Source organism: Diorhabda carinulata, chromosome X (genome assembly GCF_026250575.1).
Source record: "Diorhabda carinulata isolate Delta chromosome X, icDioCari1.1, whole genome shotgun sequence".
Lineage (NCBI taxonomy): Eukaryota > Metazoa > Arthropoda > Insecta > Coleoptera > Chrysomelidae > Diorhabda > Diorhabda carinulata.
The window spans coordinates 64,015,556-64,033,922 of NC_079472.1; the positions used below are offsets into that span (position 1 = coordinate 64,015,556).

General features: G+C 35.3%; 1 protein-coding gene across 1 annotated transcript; it reads left to right on the forward strand.

Moving 5' to 3' along the window:
• The first annotated feature begins 626 nt into the window (after nucleotides 1-626).
• On the forward strand, nucleotides 627-7,405 carry LOC130901245 (radial spoke head 1 homolog). Its single transcript, XM_057812457.1, has 5 exons — nucleotides 627-841; nucleotides 925-1,261; nucleotides 3,306-3,471; nucleotides 4,420-4,640; nucleotides 7,135-7,405. Exons 2-5 carry the CDS (start codon nucleotides 931-933, stop codon nucleotides 7,338-7,340), a joined length of 924 nt encoding a protein of 307 aa, XP_057668440.1. The 5' UTR covers nucleotides 627-841; nucleotides 925-930; the 3' UTR covers nucleotides 7,341-7,405.
• The last annotated feature ends 10,962 nt before the right edge of the window (nucleotides 7,406-18,367 follow it).

Below are 18,367 nucleotides of genomic sequence, written 5' to 3' on the forward strand. Positions count from 1 at the left end.
GCAGAATACTCGCTGTTGAGAGTTTTTCCTTTTTGAAGATAGTCAATGAAAATTATCCCACGCGCATCCAAAAAAAACCGACGTCATGATCTTGCCTGCAGATGGAACTGGTCTTCTTTAGAACCAGCTCTTTCTCTTCAGTTCATTGTTTTGATAGATCCTTTGTCTCGAGTGTGAGGTGATGGCCCCACGTTTCATCCATGGATATGAAACCACGTAAAAATTCGGCTTTATTTCTGTGAAACATTGCCAAACATTCGATGGAAACATTTTAAAGATACTATTTTTGTTCCATTATGAGCAAACGCAGCATCTATCTTGCACACAGCTTTTCTGATATGTAAATTTTCGGTTAATATGCGATGTCCTGCACTTTTTGAAATGTCCTATGTCTGCTAGCTCGTGCACTTCCAGTCGACGATCATCCAGTACCTCTTTGTTGTTTTTTTTTCAACATTTCAACATTTCTGATGACATCACCTCATTTGGTCGACCACTGTGAAGCTGGTCTTCGCAGGTCGTATAACCTCATTTAAACTCTACTACCCAATATTTTACTGCTGATAACTAAGGAGCAAAAGAATTTTTAAAGTATAAAAATACTTGAAACGTTTTTTTATTCCGTTGATGTCATTAAAAGCAACCAAAGTCAAAGTTTCTATAAGTGGAAGCTGTTCCAACTAAAGAAGACAGAATCACAACGATTTCTCTATCCTCCGAGGTTCCAGCTCGGTTCTGCGCATGAATACTGTCGGCGCCGTAACGTAGAGACGTTTTTTCCCATAAGAACTGTCCTTATAGGAGTAATGCATATATGAAGTAACAAAAAACGATATACCAGGTAACGAAATATGATAAATAAAAAGACATTTGTCATAACTATTATGTCATTTTCATAAACTTCATAACGTACTTTGGACAAAGTTGAACATGGACGATGAAGAGTTTGATGAAGAAGAAAAGCTAGGAGGAGAAGGAGGAGAGGTACAAGAAATATATCCTTATGGAGAATACGAAGGTGGAAGAGATGATCAATTAGATAGACATGGTTTCGGTAGTGCGTTGCTTCCGAATGGTGACATATATGAGGGCGAATACCACCACGGAAAAAGACACGGAAAAGGGATGTATTGTTTTAAAAATGGTGCTAAATATACCGGTATGTGGAGAAAGGGTTTGAAACATGGTAAAGGGGAATTTATCTATCCGGATGGTACTAGGTATATAGGAGATTGGAAGAAGGATTTTAAACATGGTATCGGTAAGTTATTACTATGAAAATTTTATATTAGTTATAAAAAAACTAATACCATTAAAAATATCATTCGAGGTATTATAATGTGCCTGAGAAGATATAAAAAATTTTTTACGAGAGTACAGATATTTGCAGATGAAATATCTAATAGTATAAATCAGAAGGGCTTGGGTTGAATATTTCAATGTAATAAGTAAATGCATCTTTACATTATTTTTATAAATTTTGGAGTAAATTCTGCTCCCTTTCCTGCATATACAATAATCCTTTACTTTATTCGCGAGGTATATACATCTATAGTACGACTGAAGTTTTTTTTTTCGGAAGCTCATCTTTGCCGCCACCACTTCTTTTGTAAGAAATCGCTTTCCACCAGAAAGAAAGCGGAAGCTAACAATTGTAGACCTCTGAGAAGTCACTTTTCCGCCCCGTTATTGCATCAACATTTTAATAGTAATATTTTTCTATGTACGAAGGTTGTTTTTCCTCACATTCCGATGGGCCGTAAAGAAAAGATGGTTTAATATATAAAAAATTCTACCAAAAGAAAGGTACATACAGCTGATTTCTCTACATAACAAGTTTAAAACATTCTCTTCATAAAATGTAGTCGCCAATTATTTGAAGTAAGTTGTAACGGTTTATTTGAGCTCCACGGCGCTGCTCCCAAGCCACTGCTTCAGTTCAGATGAAAGCTAATAATCAATCGATGCTAGGTCAGGGCTGTGTAATGGACGTTCGAAAATGTCGTTGGGTTACAAGAGCGCTATGAATTTGGGCATTGTCGAGAATCAGATCAATTCCAAGAGTAAGCATGCTTCTTCGTTTGTATTAAATATTTCTTCATAAGTTTCAGAATAAGAATCTGCATTAATTGTTGTACAGGTTACATAAACTCCACAAGCAACATACCTTGTTTGGTGCCAAAAAACAGTTACCATTATCTGTTGAAGATTTGTTTGAATTTGGTGGGTCCGTTGGAGATTTTTGTGGGCATCCTTAGTTGTGTTTTTGTTTCGTTTCGGACGCTAGTAATACTTGCCACAATCCAAAAAGACTTCTCTATCAGTATTGTAATGGTAAAGATGATTGAATATATGAAAAAATTAATACCAAAAGTAAGGTACATACAGCTGATTTCTCTACATAACATGATTAAAACTTTCTTTTCATAAAATGTAGTCGCCAATTATTGGAAGTAAGTTGTTTATTTGAGCTCCACGTCGCTCCACGGCGCTGTTCCCAAGTCACTGCTTCAGTTCAGATGAAAGATAAGAATCACTCGATGCTAGGTCAGTACTGTACAATGGGCGTTCGAAAATGTCCCATTCAAATTGCTTAAGAGAACTATGTGTTTGGGCATTGCCGTGGATCAGATCAATTCCAAAAATCAACATGCTTCTTCGTTTGTATTGAATATTTCTTCGTAAATTTCAGAATATGAATCTGCATTAATTGTTGTACAAGTTGCATAAACTCCACAAGCAACACACCTTTTTGGTCCCAAAAACAGTTACCATAATCTGTTGCAGGTTCGTTTGAATTCGAACCGTTTCGTTTCGGGCGTGTCATACTTGTCACCTGTCACCTGTCACCTGTTTGTAGAGATTGTAGCGCAACTGTTCAGTACATGCCAGATTTTGAGTTTCCCTAACCGCTTGGTTAATTCACTGAGCAATGTCGTCTTCTTCATGGAAATCAGTTCAGCAACATTCAAATTTTTGACACACGAACCTAACCTAACTCATTCTTTTTCGCTGCACTCTTCCCTTCTGCCTGCCAAGAAACGAATACACAGCACGCATTTCACACTTTGCGGAAGAATCGAGAGCGATTGACATTAATGTGACATCAACTCAACCGGAAATAGCCTGTTGGAATCGTCAGTGTCAGAGCATGCCAGCAGGAAAGATGAGTAGTCGCCTACTATGCACATCAATTACCTGCTACATTTCTGGTCATAATACTGTGCGATGGGAGGTTGAAATAAAAACAACCCTCATAATAATCTCCTTAATATTCATAATTATAGTAAACTGGTTTTCTTCAGGTACTTACTATTACATCAATGGAGATACATACGAAGGTTCTTGGTATTTGGGTTTTCGTCATGGGTTAGGAACATACACGTATAAATCGTGTAACGTAACTCATTTTGGTACATGGAAAAATGGAAGAATGGAAGGACCAGGTGTAATCAATTATCCATATTACAGGTAATGTTACAACTTTTCAAAATATGTATCAGTTGAAGATTGATTTGCTTTGTCCACTATTGCAAGTTATAGAAGCGCTAGTTTTTGTTTTGAGTAGATTTCTATTGATTCAGAACTTCTCATTATTGACCCATCTACTCATATACGCCAGTTTTCAAAACAGAAATATCTCGTGGTGTTTTTTCCGTTCAAATGAATCGAGTCGTTTCGGAATTTCGGTCAGGTATACAGCAATACAGCAAAAAAACTTGTTTTTGGTAAATCCCCTGCTGGGACTCAGTTTTTGATTACCGTAATTATAATCGCGTTGGTATATCTTTCTAGGATTACCTTCTACTGCTGATATTACACGGGTATTATCAATTTTTGTAAAGCAGAAAGAATCTACACTTCATTTCTTACTCAGATATCACCATACCGACTGTTGCTCAAGTTTTTTCTCTTTCAGGTAATTGAGGCATTACAAGCATGGGACATTTAACTCTCCATCAATTATTACCTGCCATTCTTTTGCATACCATGATGGTTGTTGTTGCTTGTCTGAACATGAAATTCAAATAACACAATTCATATTATACGAAAAACATGATTTATTTCAATGAAATTATTATGAAATATCAGTGTGGCAACGCTTTTTATGTGACTTTATGACATCTGAAAGATTGAGGGCTCTCAAAGTTGTACTAGTTCTTGAGAAATTTTGAGTTTTCCTCAAATTGTTTTCTAATGAGGTTGAGGTTGATTAAAACTAATCTTTTTTATGTTTAATTACAAATTACTCTTTACTCTTATTATATTGAAGCAGTCGCTACGAAACGGAAAATATTAAAAAAAGAATTAAAAAAACAACATGCGCAATTTGGGTCTGATAAATGGTTGATTGTATATCCTTTGGAACAAAAATCGGGTTTGGTTTTCTTTCCTACATACAGAGAACGTTATTTTTAGATACCATGGTCAATTCGATAAAAACCTTCCAAAAGGACCAGGATGTTTTACTTTTGACGGTAAATATATGCAACATGGTTTCTACGTGAACATGCGCGATCCTAAATTCGATTATGTCGGAGCGGATGAATTGGAGCTGCAAGAAACAAATCCAGATGGTACGGAATTTAGGGGAAATCCCAGAGGAATTGTACCCATTTGGCGTGCCAGAACCGTAACAGGTACTAATCGAGCTTTTTTACTGTAGAATAGGATAGAATAAAAAGCAAGCATGAGAGGATAAACCACAAAACACACTTAATAAGTAGGTCAACTTGTATTTAAATTTCAGCCACACAAATTTAGTTGTGTTATTTATCAATCGTGGCGCTAGTGTTACAAAATGTGTCATTACTGTCAATGTCAATTGTCAAGGTAAATAAACATTTGTTCCAAATTCCGGAACGATTTCCCGATGTGAGTTCTAAATGGGAAGAATTTTGTAAAATTCGATGATTGAAATCAATTTATGAAGTGATTTAAGTAATTTCGATAGAAAACGTTTGAAGTATAAAGTTACCCCATCCCATATCAGGATAAAACTGCTGTGATATTTTACGTATATCTGGTATCAATATTGTTCATTTGTGATATATGCTGGTGGACAGATCGACTTAAACCTTTTAACGTACCTTGAGATATTTACGAAATCTGGGTATTAAATAACGAGACTGGTTATGAAAAAAGGTTTTATTATGAAAATTATTGTACATTCGAATGCTCCCCTTCAATATACTCCCCAACCCTAGCCACACACCTTTCTATACTTTTTTTCCATTGATCTAAGCAGTGCTGGAAGTCTTCTTCGGTGAGTGCCTTTAGGAGCTCTGCCGTTTTTTGCTTTAGCGGAAATTTTAACAGACCCGTTGACGCAAAAGCTTTTGGTTAGGAAGCAGATTTTTTGGCACTAACTTCGCACAGACATTTGTCATATGTAATTAATTCCTCGTGTAAAATTTTTCTAACCGTTTCTTTATCGGCGTTTACAGCCTCGGCAATCAACCGGATGCTCATTCGACGATCGGCACGTACAATTTGGTTGATTTTGATCACTGTTTCCGGAGTCGGAACAGTCACAGGACGACCTGGGCGCTGGTCATCTTCAATGCCCTCTCCGCACTTACTAAAGCGTTTACACCACTCAAAAACACGCGCTCGAGATAGAGAATTGTCTCCATAGACCTCTTGCAACAATTTATAGCACTCAGTGCGAGTTTTTTTCAATTTAACGAGAAATTTGAGATTAATACGTTGCTCATGGTTTTCGGCACGAAAAAAAAAACGTTCGTTTCAAACTTCCACTGCACAAATACTATAATAGTGACGGAAACATGTTTTGGGACGTGCATAGACAAGATATCTAGATATCCAACGCACTACTCGTTTTTTATCCCACCCGTCTAGCGCGGCCTCTAGGCACGTAGCTCGTTATTTAATAGCCAGACCTCGTATATTCATTAACAAATTTCTATGTTCTATGGCTCACTTGTATTCACAGCTATATTTTTTTTTGTTTAATTTCAAAACTATATCATTGTGATGATGTTCAATGTGTTCAACTGAATAACTGTTTCATTTCTGGTTAGTATCTATTTATATATTATACTTTTCACTTAGGAAAATCTGACATTGTAATCATATCTACTAATTTTCCTGGGCTTTGTTAAAAATGCATGTAAATATTATTTTTTAAATAAACGTGTCCCAGTTCTAAGATGTTTTTTACCATCAAGGGCACTGCCGTCGTAAATCCGTCCTTGTTATTTCCACTGAATAAACGTGTCCCAGTTCCAAGATGTTTTTTACCATCAAGGGCACTGCCGTCGAAAATCCGTCCTTGTTATTTCCACTGAATAAACGTGTCCCAGTTCCAAGATGTTTTTTACCATCAAGGGCACTACCGTCGAAAATCCGTCCTTGTTATTTCCACTGAATAAACGTGTCCCAGTTCCAAGATGTTTTTTACCATCAAGGGCACTGCCGTCGAAAATCCGTCCTTGTTATTTCCACTGAATAAACGTGTCCCAGTTCCAAGATGTTTTTTACCATCAAGGGCACTACCGTCGAAAATCCGTCCTTGTTATTTCCACTGAATAAACGTGTCCCAGTTCCAAGATGTTTTTTACCATCAAGGGCACTGCCGTCGAAAATCCGTCCTTGTTATTTCCACTGAATAAACGTGTCCCAGTTCCAAGATGTTTTTTACCATCAAGGGCACTGCCGTCGAAAATCCGTCCTTGTTATTTCCACTGAATAACAAGTTCCTTTGGGTAAACTCTGTTACATTTTTGTAGTAGATCGAGCGGTACCTACAATGTTGAGAGACCTGGAGATATTGGTCTTCTGTAGTGTTCGGGACAGGCATTCCTAGGCCAACATTTCTCCAAAAGAAGTATTTGCGATAAATTGACATTCTGAGCATCTGCAGGTGTATTTCGATGGCCATGAGCCACGCCTGCTTGTCGATTAGATCTTGCGCGAGAGCAGAGTTGTTTGTTACTTCCTATACGTTTCGGATGTTGACAAATTTCATCGGTATCGATAGGAAATAATGAAATCACGTTCTTATTTATATTATTCGCCAAAGCTGAATATTGAAATGTTTTTTCCACTACATAAATGTGAAAAATCAAAATGTTTTCTATATTTTTTTACATAATTAGTTATTTATTGCAGAATATAAAGCAGAGCTGCTACCTCCTGAGCCGACGCCGATTCCTGTTCAGGAAGAAGAAGATTCAATGATTGACATTATTGATTATTTGCAAAAATATGAGGTTACAGGATATCCGACCGAGGAAGAAGAGGAAGGTCATAGAACTTCCCCTGTACCCGAAGGTCTCGTGGTCGATATACCCGACATGGATATTTTTGATCTCTAATTCGTAGGATAATAAAAATATTATAGTTTGTTGTATCTAAAGAAATAAAGTAACTTCCAAACTTGCATTTGATTTTTGTTCATATCCTCCTGAAGATTACATTTAGTTTTTACATCAACGAACCTTCCTGTATATGATAGGATGAATTTTTCGCAATGCAAACTCATGATATATTAACATTTATGTGAAGAAAATAAGGGTGGAAATGGTATGAATAAACTTTCTTAAAAAATATTTTAATCTTATCACTGTTTAACATTATTTCCAAATTTCTTCTAGCGATCTAATTTATCCATTCGCTCGAATGTATTATATGAAATTAAGTAATATATCACAAAGGTAACTGCCCTAAAAGAATGGAAACTCGATGATGAATCGACCACCTACTCATGTATGCAACACCACACACTCTAAAAGAACGTGGTACTTTCGTGTGGTTATGCTATTTAAAAACAGTGGCGGAGACGATGAAAATTCAGAAAAATGTGTTACAATATTATCATAATGATATTGGGAAAATGACAATACAGAATTCAGAAGTTACATTGTGATTAAATTTTATACGAATATGTTTTGGAAGTTGATACATACGATGAATTAGTTTTTATAAGAGGGTTGTTTATAAAATAAAGTTCCCAAGGAGCTGTGGACGCATAGTGCTTTCAAACGTCAAAAACGTGGTCAAAACTGGAAGAAATTGAGACAATTTATCGAGATTTTGATATAATGGTTTTCCTAAAAACAAAATGACAGCAAGCAATGCTAGAAAATACTTAGTTTCTAATGAAATTCGGTATGAGGGGGGTTTAAAAAATACATTTAATATACTTTTAACATATCTGCGTTGTGGTGGTTTATGCTGCACCATTGAACAAATTAAACTGTTTTTCACGTGTTTACTCCAGATGTATCGTGTCAGACGCTCTCAAAGAAATGAATTACCGTTTAAAGTAAAGACCCTCGCTAATGATTTTTTCATACTCTCTTCTCTAAATAGAATGTTTTTTGGAATCTGGCCACATTTTGACATTTGTAACCACTGTGGAATGCTAGTAACGTTGTAAGGAAAAATTGGGCGAGACTGGTATGTAGCTGGACTTCCTTTCTCCCAGTTTCCGTGAGCTGTCTTTTCGCCTTCATACATTTGGGTAAAGATTTTGTAAATTACGATCTCTAATGAAACAAAAACAGGGATAACCAGATTCTGATCAGGCAAAAAATATCATCACATAGCATACAACAATCTGTATCTGATTCAGAATCTACAGTTACTTTCAACTGGAAATTACCATAGATTTTGACAAGAAAACTCCATGTACTCATTCAATTATTTAGATATTTCATTGCCCCAAATTAATGTGGGGTCAAAAAGAGACTTAAAACAATTTTTAGGTTCATCACGGGTATTTTTATTAACCTGATGCTTCACACGTCGAATTCTTGTTTTGACTCTGAATACATGTTAAATTCCGAGCTCTTCAGCAAATTCTTTCTGAGCATTTTCAGATAACCATATTTGTTGATTGTAGAATACATTTTGATCATTCCAAAATCTCCTTCCCAACGAGAAATACAGAATTTCAAATTCCAAAAGAACGCTGTTTTGCACAATATTTTTTCGTCATTTCAGTTAAAATGTTTGGTATAATAAAGCCATTACCAAGAGAGAGGTAAGTGTAGGTTATTCGTTCATTGATCCTATTCCGTGGTCTCATGTTGCCTACTCCATGCAACTAATCATATAGACACTATCACTGCTGGTCTTGTGCCAACTGGCAGGTTTTGTCTTGCTAATAATTGCTAATAAACGTGTGGAGTTCGCCTTCTCGGGAGGTTGTAGATGGCTGTCATCACGAATTGTCTCGTCAAATGGGAATAGGGATGTAACCATTGACGGATCTGATCAGATAGATTTTTCCAAAAGAGAAAACAACTGCTGTCCTGGCTAATACTTCAACGGATATTGAATTAGAACTCCTCCGAGGAGCGTGATGTCAATCGACCTTTTTGTCGATATTAACATCCCCAATGGCTCACAATTGCAAGAAGAGGTTGTAACTACTGACTAGTTTCGACGTTATTACGTCTCATTATAGCAGTTTAACAACCGTCTTCGGGCTTGAGACGCGACTGAGGGTCAAAAATACATTTTCGAAATATTTAATTTCGAAATTATTTTAAAGGTGATTAGTAAAAATGTTTTATTGATATTTTTTTTCGGAAACAATGTGAATTTTTATATCACGAGCCGTCACTGGCATGAAGTGAGATTTATATAAGAGCACGATTAGATTTTGTTGTCTCAAATGGGTGCGTTGAATGCTCACGGATACATTGTTTAAGCGTTGTTTCGTGTTATTCACTTCTTCCAATATTTTGTCCGTCAACGATTCACTCATCAGGGTGCTTTTATTTCCCTTCACCTCTCTATACGTATAACTGTAACTGATGACATTATCACGAGAAGTTATTGAAGATTTTTTCCCATAGACAACTGTAGGAGTTTTCTTAAACTATAATTCTGGTTCGGGTACATCACCGATCAGCTGATTTTGAATCTTAAACCAGAACGAAATTTAGATGACAGTTTCCTAACGTCGCGTTCCATTTTCGGCGGAAATTTCAAATTTAAAACATGATCTACAAGAACTTTTTTTTAATTTTTCATTATAATTTTCTGCGTTATTTTTTAAGTTATATAAGTGTGCGTTCACATTGGCAACGCTCAAGCGGTGAGCGTCGAGTTATGCCGCTCCGGCGGTGTTAAGAAATATTTCTGATTATAGATTGTTGAATTGTTGATTGTTTCCACATTGCAAAAGACCACCGCTCAACGTCGCGCAATGCAACGTATCTCGCCGCTCGAGCTTCGATCTTGTTCGTTTTTTTGAGCGGCATAGCCTTTGTGGTGCGCTCAAGTTTATATTTTTATTCAGTATGGAGTCTAGGTGGAAGAATTTAAAAGATAAAGACGTTTTAGCTCCAAGTATGCAGGGATATTTGGGTAACTCAGCGCTAGCAACTGATAGCAGCGATACAGAAACTGATCCTGATACTACTCTTACATCAGCAGTTTCTCCTGCGGATTCTTCAACAACTTTTTAAAATACAGAACCTACATGTTCACGTTCTTCTTCCCACATCATTGGTTCTACTGACACTCCGGTAAACCTGCGTAAAAAGAAAAAAGAATAAACTGAAATCGAAACTTACTTAGACATTGAAAAAGAAAAATATGAACCATTAAATAATGATCATTATAAAAATGACAATTTAATGAATAATCCGGATTATTACTTTCTGGTGAGCTTATTACCATATTTTTCTGAATTTGATTCGTTGGAAAAGCTTCAAATGAGGGCACGTCTTCAAAATGTTATGATAGCTGCTCTCCAAACAAAAAAAGGGAAATATTGGTCCTCAAGCGAATCAACAAGGATATACAGTGCCTCCAGAATATTCTTCAGAAACATATCCTCAAGAAAACCTTTAAGGATATAGAGTGCCTCCAGAGTATTTTTTAGAAACATATCCTCAAGAAAACCAATAAGGATATACAGTTCTTCCAGATTATTCTTCAGAAACACATCCTCAAGAAAACCAACAAGGATATACAGTGCCTCCAGAATGTTCTTCAGAAACACATCCTCAAGAAAACCAACAAGGATATACAGTGCCTTCAGAATATTCTTCAGAAACACATCCTCAAGAAAAACAACAATGATATACAGTGCCTCCAGAATATTCTTCAGAAACACATCTTCAAGAAAACCAACAAGGATATACAGTGCCTCCAGATTATTCTTCAGAAACACATCCTCAAGAAAACCAACAAGGATATACAGTTCCTCCAGAATGTTCTTCAGAAACACATCTTCAAGAAAACCAACAAGGATATACAGTTCCTCCAGATTATTCTTCAGAAACACATCCTCAAGAAAATCAACAAGGATATACAGTTCCTCCAGATTATTCTTCAGAAACACATCTTCAAGAAAATCAACAAGGATATACAGTTCCTAAGATTATTCTTCAGAAACACATCCTCAAGAAAACCAACAAGGATATACAGTGCCTCCAGAATATTCTCCAGAAACACATCTTCAAGAAAACCAACAAGGATATACCTGTACAGTGCCTCCAGAATATTCTTCAGAAACACATCCTCAAGAAAACCAACAAGGATATACAGTGCCTCCTGAATATTCTTCAGAAACACAAGCTTGTGGATTGCAAAACATCCATTACCAGTTATAAGCATTGTTCTTTTTTTTCGTTTTATTGTTTTTACCATAAATTTATTATAAACATGCAAATAAAAATGCATAACTCGTATCTTAGTGTAAAATACAACCTTTCTGGCGGAGAAATAGGCTCTTTAAAATTAATTGTTTTCTTTTGAAGTTGATGTTTGATTTTCCCAGAATGTAATCAAACGTTTCCACTTAAAAACTGAAAAAATTCTTTTCGGATCACTGCGAAGTTCATGATAAAAGTGATGGAATTCGCCATAATCAAGTCTATTTCTATTAAGTTCATGAACGCCATGTATTTTTTTGCTTTTCTTTAAAATTAGCCTTCCCAGGATAACGCGCGCGATGACATCGCAAAAGCGGCATTGCTCGACGCTTACTGCTTGAGCGTCGCCAATGTGAACGCACACTATTAGATTTTGCTCATGAAAATTAATAGTATATAGCCATTTAAGTGGAGTAAATAGTTTTTATAGTTAAAAAAACCCATAGACAAATGAAACAGCCTGTCGCATTTACCCACTAGTCTACTAGAGTGGAAAGGATTAAATACCATTCGACTATGATATGAAAAACTCGATCAGTTTTTTAACGTGGGGGTTGTAAAACGAGAATGTGGTTAAAAATTGTAAGGTATCAAAGCTTGTATCAATAACATTCACTTTGTAAGTTATCAATGTATTGATTCACCGAATAAATGATATTAAATGTGTAAGAAATGATCAGTGATTTTGAAGATATGTTTTAATTGGAGATCCCTCACCTTAAATCAACAGACGAATAACAGTTCGAAGATCATAGGATTCGAAAGGTCTTCATTTATAGTTCAGTGTAGTTTCTTTTTTATAAGCAACATTTGGTATGTCGCTAGTATGAAATTTGAAATTTCCTTTAGATGGATAAACGACCCGAGTTTTTCGCGACAAAAAAATCTCTAATGATGAACGATAATCTACCCCGTCACTGATTATATTACAAAATGACTTTTTTCAGGTAAACACGCAGTTTCAGCGGAAATGTATAGCAAGAGTAATATGAAAAACCCTATTTATGACCGGTTTCTCGGAAAAAATGTCGAATGTACCACAACTGGAGGAATTATAATGGTAGTGGCACTTATACTTTTTTTTTGTTTTAAAACCAGCGTTTTAAAAAGCAGGCATTTAAACGAAAATGAATAATGGTAGGGGAGACGGAAGAAAACGATTGTTTGAACCGAACGTTTAGATTGCATTTGCATCGGAAACACAATTTTAATTACTATTGTTACTCATAGAACGATAATTATATTTTCGATGGCCGAAAATATTTATTAAACTCAAAATTATAATAATTTTATAGAGTTGAATGAACAAAATTAATTTCACAAGCGAATTAACTATAATTCATTGAATGAACTTAATTCATTAAAAAGTTATTTACAACATTCGTATTTATAATAAAATAAATGCTGAGAAAGTGTTTATGATATTTGATCCTATTGCGTTTTATTTTACGAATCTTCTGGAATTTTTTCCATGTAACTCGATATTCTTTTTTCCAAATCTATGCGAAACTAGAATAAAAAATAACACTGGCTGACAAGATTTTTGTAACACAGAAACCTGTTAACATTTGCATGTAAGTAATTTTATAAACGGGCGGTTAATATCAGTCGAAAAAATACCTGAACTGTACTATTCAGAATAATCAACAAAAAAATAACATTAAAAATTAGTATTCTGTTGAGTTTCATAGTAAGTGGGTTCTCTGTTCATAGTACAAAAAGTGATTATAAAGACGAAAATGTCGAGACAGTTGCAAGCCTGCTCCTGATAAGTTTTCTATATTTGTGGAGAATTTATGGTGAAATCGCAAGCCAGGATGTTTTCCAAAAATGTGAAAAAAACCTATTTCAAATATTTTGCAATATCAGTCTATGTGCGACCTTCACGAAATTCATCCTGTAGTGAAGTGCGACCATGATTGAATACGAAAAAATATCAAAACACGATAACTCATGGTAGCGCTTCATCCTTGTAGGTCGAAGCGATTGCTGTTGGTTTAATCCTCGTCGAAAGCCGTAGAGAATCATCGGAAGAAAATGTGACATCATTCCATTTTTTTTTTCTAGTATCAGTAAAAAACTCGGATAGATCTCATATGGCAACCCATTCCCAGTACGTTCATCATTAAACATGTAAACATTCTAAAGGTGATGTCAGATTTGATATATTCAAATCAGTGTTGCCATATCTCAAACATTATGTAGCAGACCTCGTATAAATAGTTTTTATTTTCATGGTATATTTCCAAGTATATCTAATATATACTACGATTATTATTACAGCAATTCTTGTATCCATTATCCAATAAATTGCATAAAATAATGAAGTATTTCCAATGAGTACGACCAATATTATTCAGTGAATTTTCCGGGTTTTTGAATTTAACCATAAGAAAAAAATTTTTTTATTTTGTCTTTTTTTGTCCTATCGTTCTAATTGAACACTTCACCATTTGAAAACTGAACATTAAATGTCTTCTTAAAAGATGTTATTGGTACGCACCCTTGATCAAGACCAATACGCTCTGTTATATTTTCCCATAAGTTCAAGTGCTATTTTCCTCCTTTCACGTTTCCATGATTCTGCAGTATCATATTTTATAAGAAGTTGAAAAATCAAAATTGGGAAAAGGAAGACAATTTTTTTGTCAAGGCATTTGTCAAGCCAATATTTGCAAACAAAAATCTAAGCCTCCACGTCAGAATAGGATTCATGGAATGTTATATGTGGTCAGTAGAGCGGAAACTTGGACCTTGAAAGCTCAAATGACCAAAAAACTTTGAGATGTGGCTCTTTATAGAGCGTCCTGAAGATACCCTGGACTGACAGAATCACCAACGACGAAGTACTAAAACGCATTGGTCGCAAAATAAAGCTGTTGACAATTATTAAGATAAGAAAAACATCTTACGCAAAGACAAATACCTACTGTTACAGAACATAATGCAGGACAGACTAGAGGGAAAGAAAGGCATCGGCAGGAACACGAAATACTGGCTTCGTAACATAGAAGAATGGACAAAATCAGCGTCTGAAAATTGTTTCATAAACTAAAACTTTCATTTATTGCAAATAATGTGACGACTTATTTGTAATAATCATCTGGCTTATTCGATCTGAACCTGCACGTGTTTGTTGGGGATTGGTTGATTTCTTACAAGGGTTGCTAGGATTTCGTGAATTCTCTAGTTTTGTCGTGGGGATGAGTATATAATCGCTTCTTCGAAACTCGCATTGGCATATCAATTTTGTGGCCAGAACTTTTTGATACTTTTTATATTCCTAGAAGTAAAAATATATAAAATATATTTCTTAGACGGCGTCATCTGAAAGTTGTTCGTTCTGTATTAATTTTCATACCGAAAGCTGCGTTTTGAGTGTTCCATGTAGTGAAAGTGACATTTCCGTACTGCAAAACATTTTCGGGACGCTCTGGAGTAGACAACTTCATTGTTGACAGTTGACAGTTTCACTTCGATGATTTTGCATAACCTTAAATTTTTCATTTTCTGAAATTATTTGCTTCATTCGAAGTTTTGTTTAAATCAATGAATTATGATGAAAAAGAAAACATCGGCGACGAAGAAAACAGTGCAGCTGTTCTTAATTAGTTGCCGGATAAATCTTGTGCAAGGTAGGAAAAACAGTTCGAGCTCTTTATGAAGTGGTGTCACCAGAAAAAGGCGAATAACCCAACGGAAAACGTAGTGTTCGCTTTTGTTCAGAAAAATCTAAAATCAGGAAAATTTCTACTTTATGGTCTACATTTTCGATGATTAAAAGTACTCTCGCAATAAAACAAGATATTCACATCAACAAATATCCAAAACTCATCAATTTCCTGAAAAAACAAAACTTAATAAGCAACAAATAAGCAACATTATTTTTTTTTTTTGGTAAAAAAAATTCCCCCTCAATACGTCTATGTACTTTTTTCGCGTAAAGAAAAACAATGGATCCAATGTACTTACCCTAGGAAGAATGTTATAAATCTGTCGCCAGTTACGATGAAGTGGTTGTTCATATATACGGAGGGAGCTACTACGTTGGCAGTAGAATGCTGCAGAGGAGGGATAATTTGCCACCCTTGGTGCCGTTCATTTCAGTTTCTTTCAGTCTCTTTGATTAGATGGAAAGCTTTTATCATCTGAATAGACGTTTTTCCCTACGGCGTACTATCACAACATATATTTCTTTATTATATAATGGTATAATATGGTTAATAAACAGAAAATGTGCATGAAAATTATTATATCATTTAGAATATAATAAAAGTTGAAGCAGTTGAAGTTTCAGCTCTTATACAATGATCTAAACCTCAGAATTACACTTTTCTGGCCCAACGGCGATGGTAGAGCAAGGAAAACTGAACTGGTGCCTACAAGGAAGATTGAATCAACAACAACGACTGTTCTAAGGATGCTGCTGAGCATCGGAACTCTATGGATTCACCAGTGTGCAAACTGCTTGCTAAGGCGCCCTACAGGATAGAACATAATTCAAAGTAAAACTGCCAAACTGTCATGGAAGTTTACTTTCAGTTCTTGAAGATGATTTGTTATAAAAACACACTTTAGTATGAATATTATCAATTCTTCCAGAAATTCCAACTCAGATGGAATGCAATAACTTACGGTCAAGGAAATCTATATGGTGCTACCTTACAAGAACCAAAAAAGTACCTACTTGACAAAAAATTGAATGTCAATTTTCTCATGGAAAAATGGAACCAATTTACATTCATATGGGGTTATTTACTAATTGGGTGGATCCAGGAGAATCCAAGAACAAAGAAGGGAAGGATGGGCCCAGCAATACATGACCTGACCTAGAAATGGGGGTAGTTGCTTGAAAAATACCACTGTATTAGAAAGTACACAATCTGTACAGCACATAGTTCAAATTTAAGATGCCACGTTGTTTCATATTTGTCTGGCAGCCATCAATAGCTAACGTTTCCAGTGAATTACAGTTACATACAATACTTTTATTTGAAAAGCAGTAGCTCAATCAATGAACTAGATTCCACTCTGGATAAGACTGCTCCTTAGTTATCAGCAGTAAAATATTGGGTAGCAGAGTTTAAACGAGGCTGTGCGACCTGCGAAGACCGGTAGACATAGTAGGTCTTTCAAAAAGTGCGGTACGTCACATTTTAATTGAAAATTTACACTTTTAACATAAGTAGGTACAGAACGATTAAGCAACGAAGCTGGAGCTTTATCGATTTCTTAGAATGGAGTGGGAGGTCGATAATTCCTCGAAAACTCGAATGTTAAACTTAAAATAGATGTGACAACCTCGAATTGGTTATTATTTTTCCTCATATGGTTCCTTGTTGTTTCACATATACTCTTGATATTGTTTCTCAATTTTACTCCAGCTCGTCTTCGTTGTAAACTATTCCATATTTGGTTTCTTCGGACGCTGTCAAATATGATCTTCCTTGTCTAAAGTCGATTTACGATTCCTCCAATTGATTATCTATGGTTTTCGTTATCTGTTCTCTAATATACCCTTGAGGGTTCTATAATTATTGAGGTATGATTTGTAACTTTTTCTAAAAAGTGGTAAAATAATTATACCCATTTCATTTCATCTGACTCTTTGTTATCTTTTCTTATTTCTTTTTTTTGTACGTTTTTATATATTTTGTGCCATTCTCCTTCTAAATTCACGATCTTCCAATGTGGCTCTAATATTTTCCTTTCTTCGACTTTTTCTCTGGAGTAATCTTTGTCGAACCAAATATTTGTGCCAGTTAGTTTTTCACGCATTCAGTACTTGTCTAAATTTCTAATGGGAGTCAGGAAAGAGCTCTTAGACTTGTCTGTAATGATCAGGATGCAGCTGCTGGTCTAGTAGTATCGTCCAAGTAATTGAAGAAGATGTATTTTTTGTTTGCTATATTCCTAACGCTAGCTGTTGGATCTTGATGGTTCAGCAATCTCCAATAATTTTTAATTGCTTTTTTTATCCTAAAGACGTGGTCACATTCTTTTGAAACATTCTATGTATAGCGTCACTCGCTAGTACAGAAATTAGGTTAGATTTAACTAAGCACTTATTGAAGCTGAGCATTAAGTTGTCTAAGCAAGTTTTTATGAAACACGTAATGCCTTTGATGATAGAAATGTTGATACGTGAACGTTCTAGAAGATTTAATTGATTTTTCGTACAATGTACATTTTGTAAAATCCCTAACATCCATTAAAACGTCATAAGAACTTAGATAGTATACGTACTATCTCAAAGGCGTACCAAGGAGGTATTCCTTAATGTATATTTTATTTATTTTATCGGATAATCACCTAAAAAAATTGCACTACTTGTTGTTGCTCCAGGAACTACTTGAAAACTTCGTTTTTAATTTGGTTTCAATGTACTTTGTTTAGTTTCTGAATGTACGAGCTTTTTATTGATTGTCTCAATGTGTGAGAGTATTTCGTATACATTTATTATACTTTAGCGCACCCCCATATTTCGTTTACTTTTTCTAAATGAGCCAATGAGAAATTTTTAAATATCTTCTTGTGATCCGCGAGATTTGCACTTCATTCATCCTGCTACCTAAAAGTCATTAAACTGAAAATACAACAGTTTCAGTTGGTTTTTTGTTAATTAAACGAACCGTATATTTACGTATTTCCAGGTACATGCAGTGATTCTTCTAGTGTAAAATGGCTTGATTAATGTCGTTAACTAACTTCAGCGGACGTCACAAATA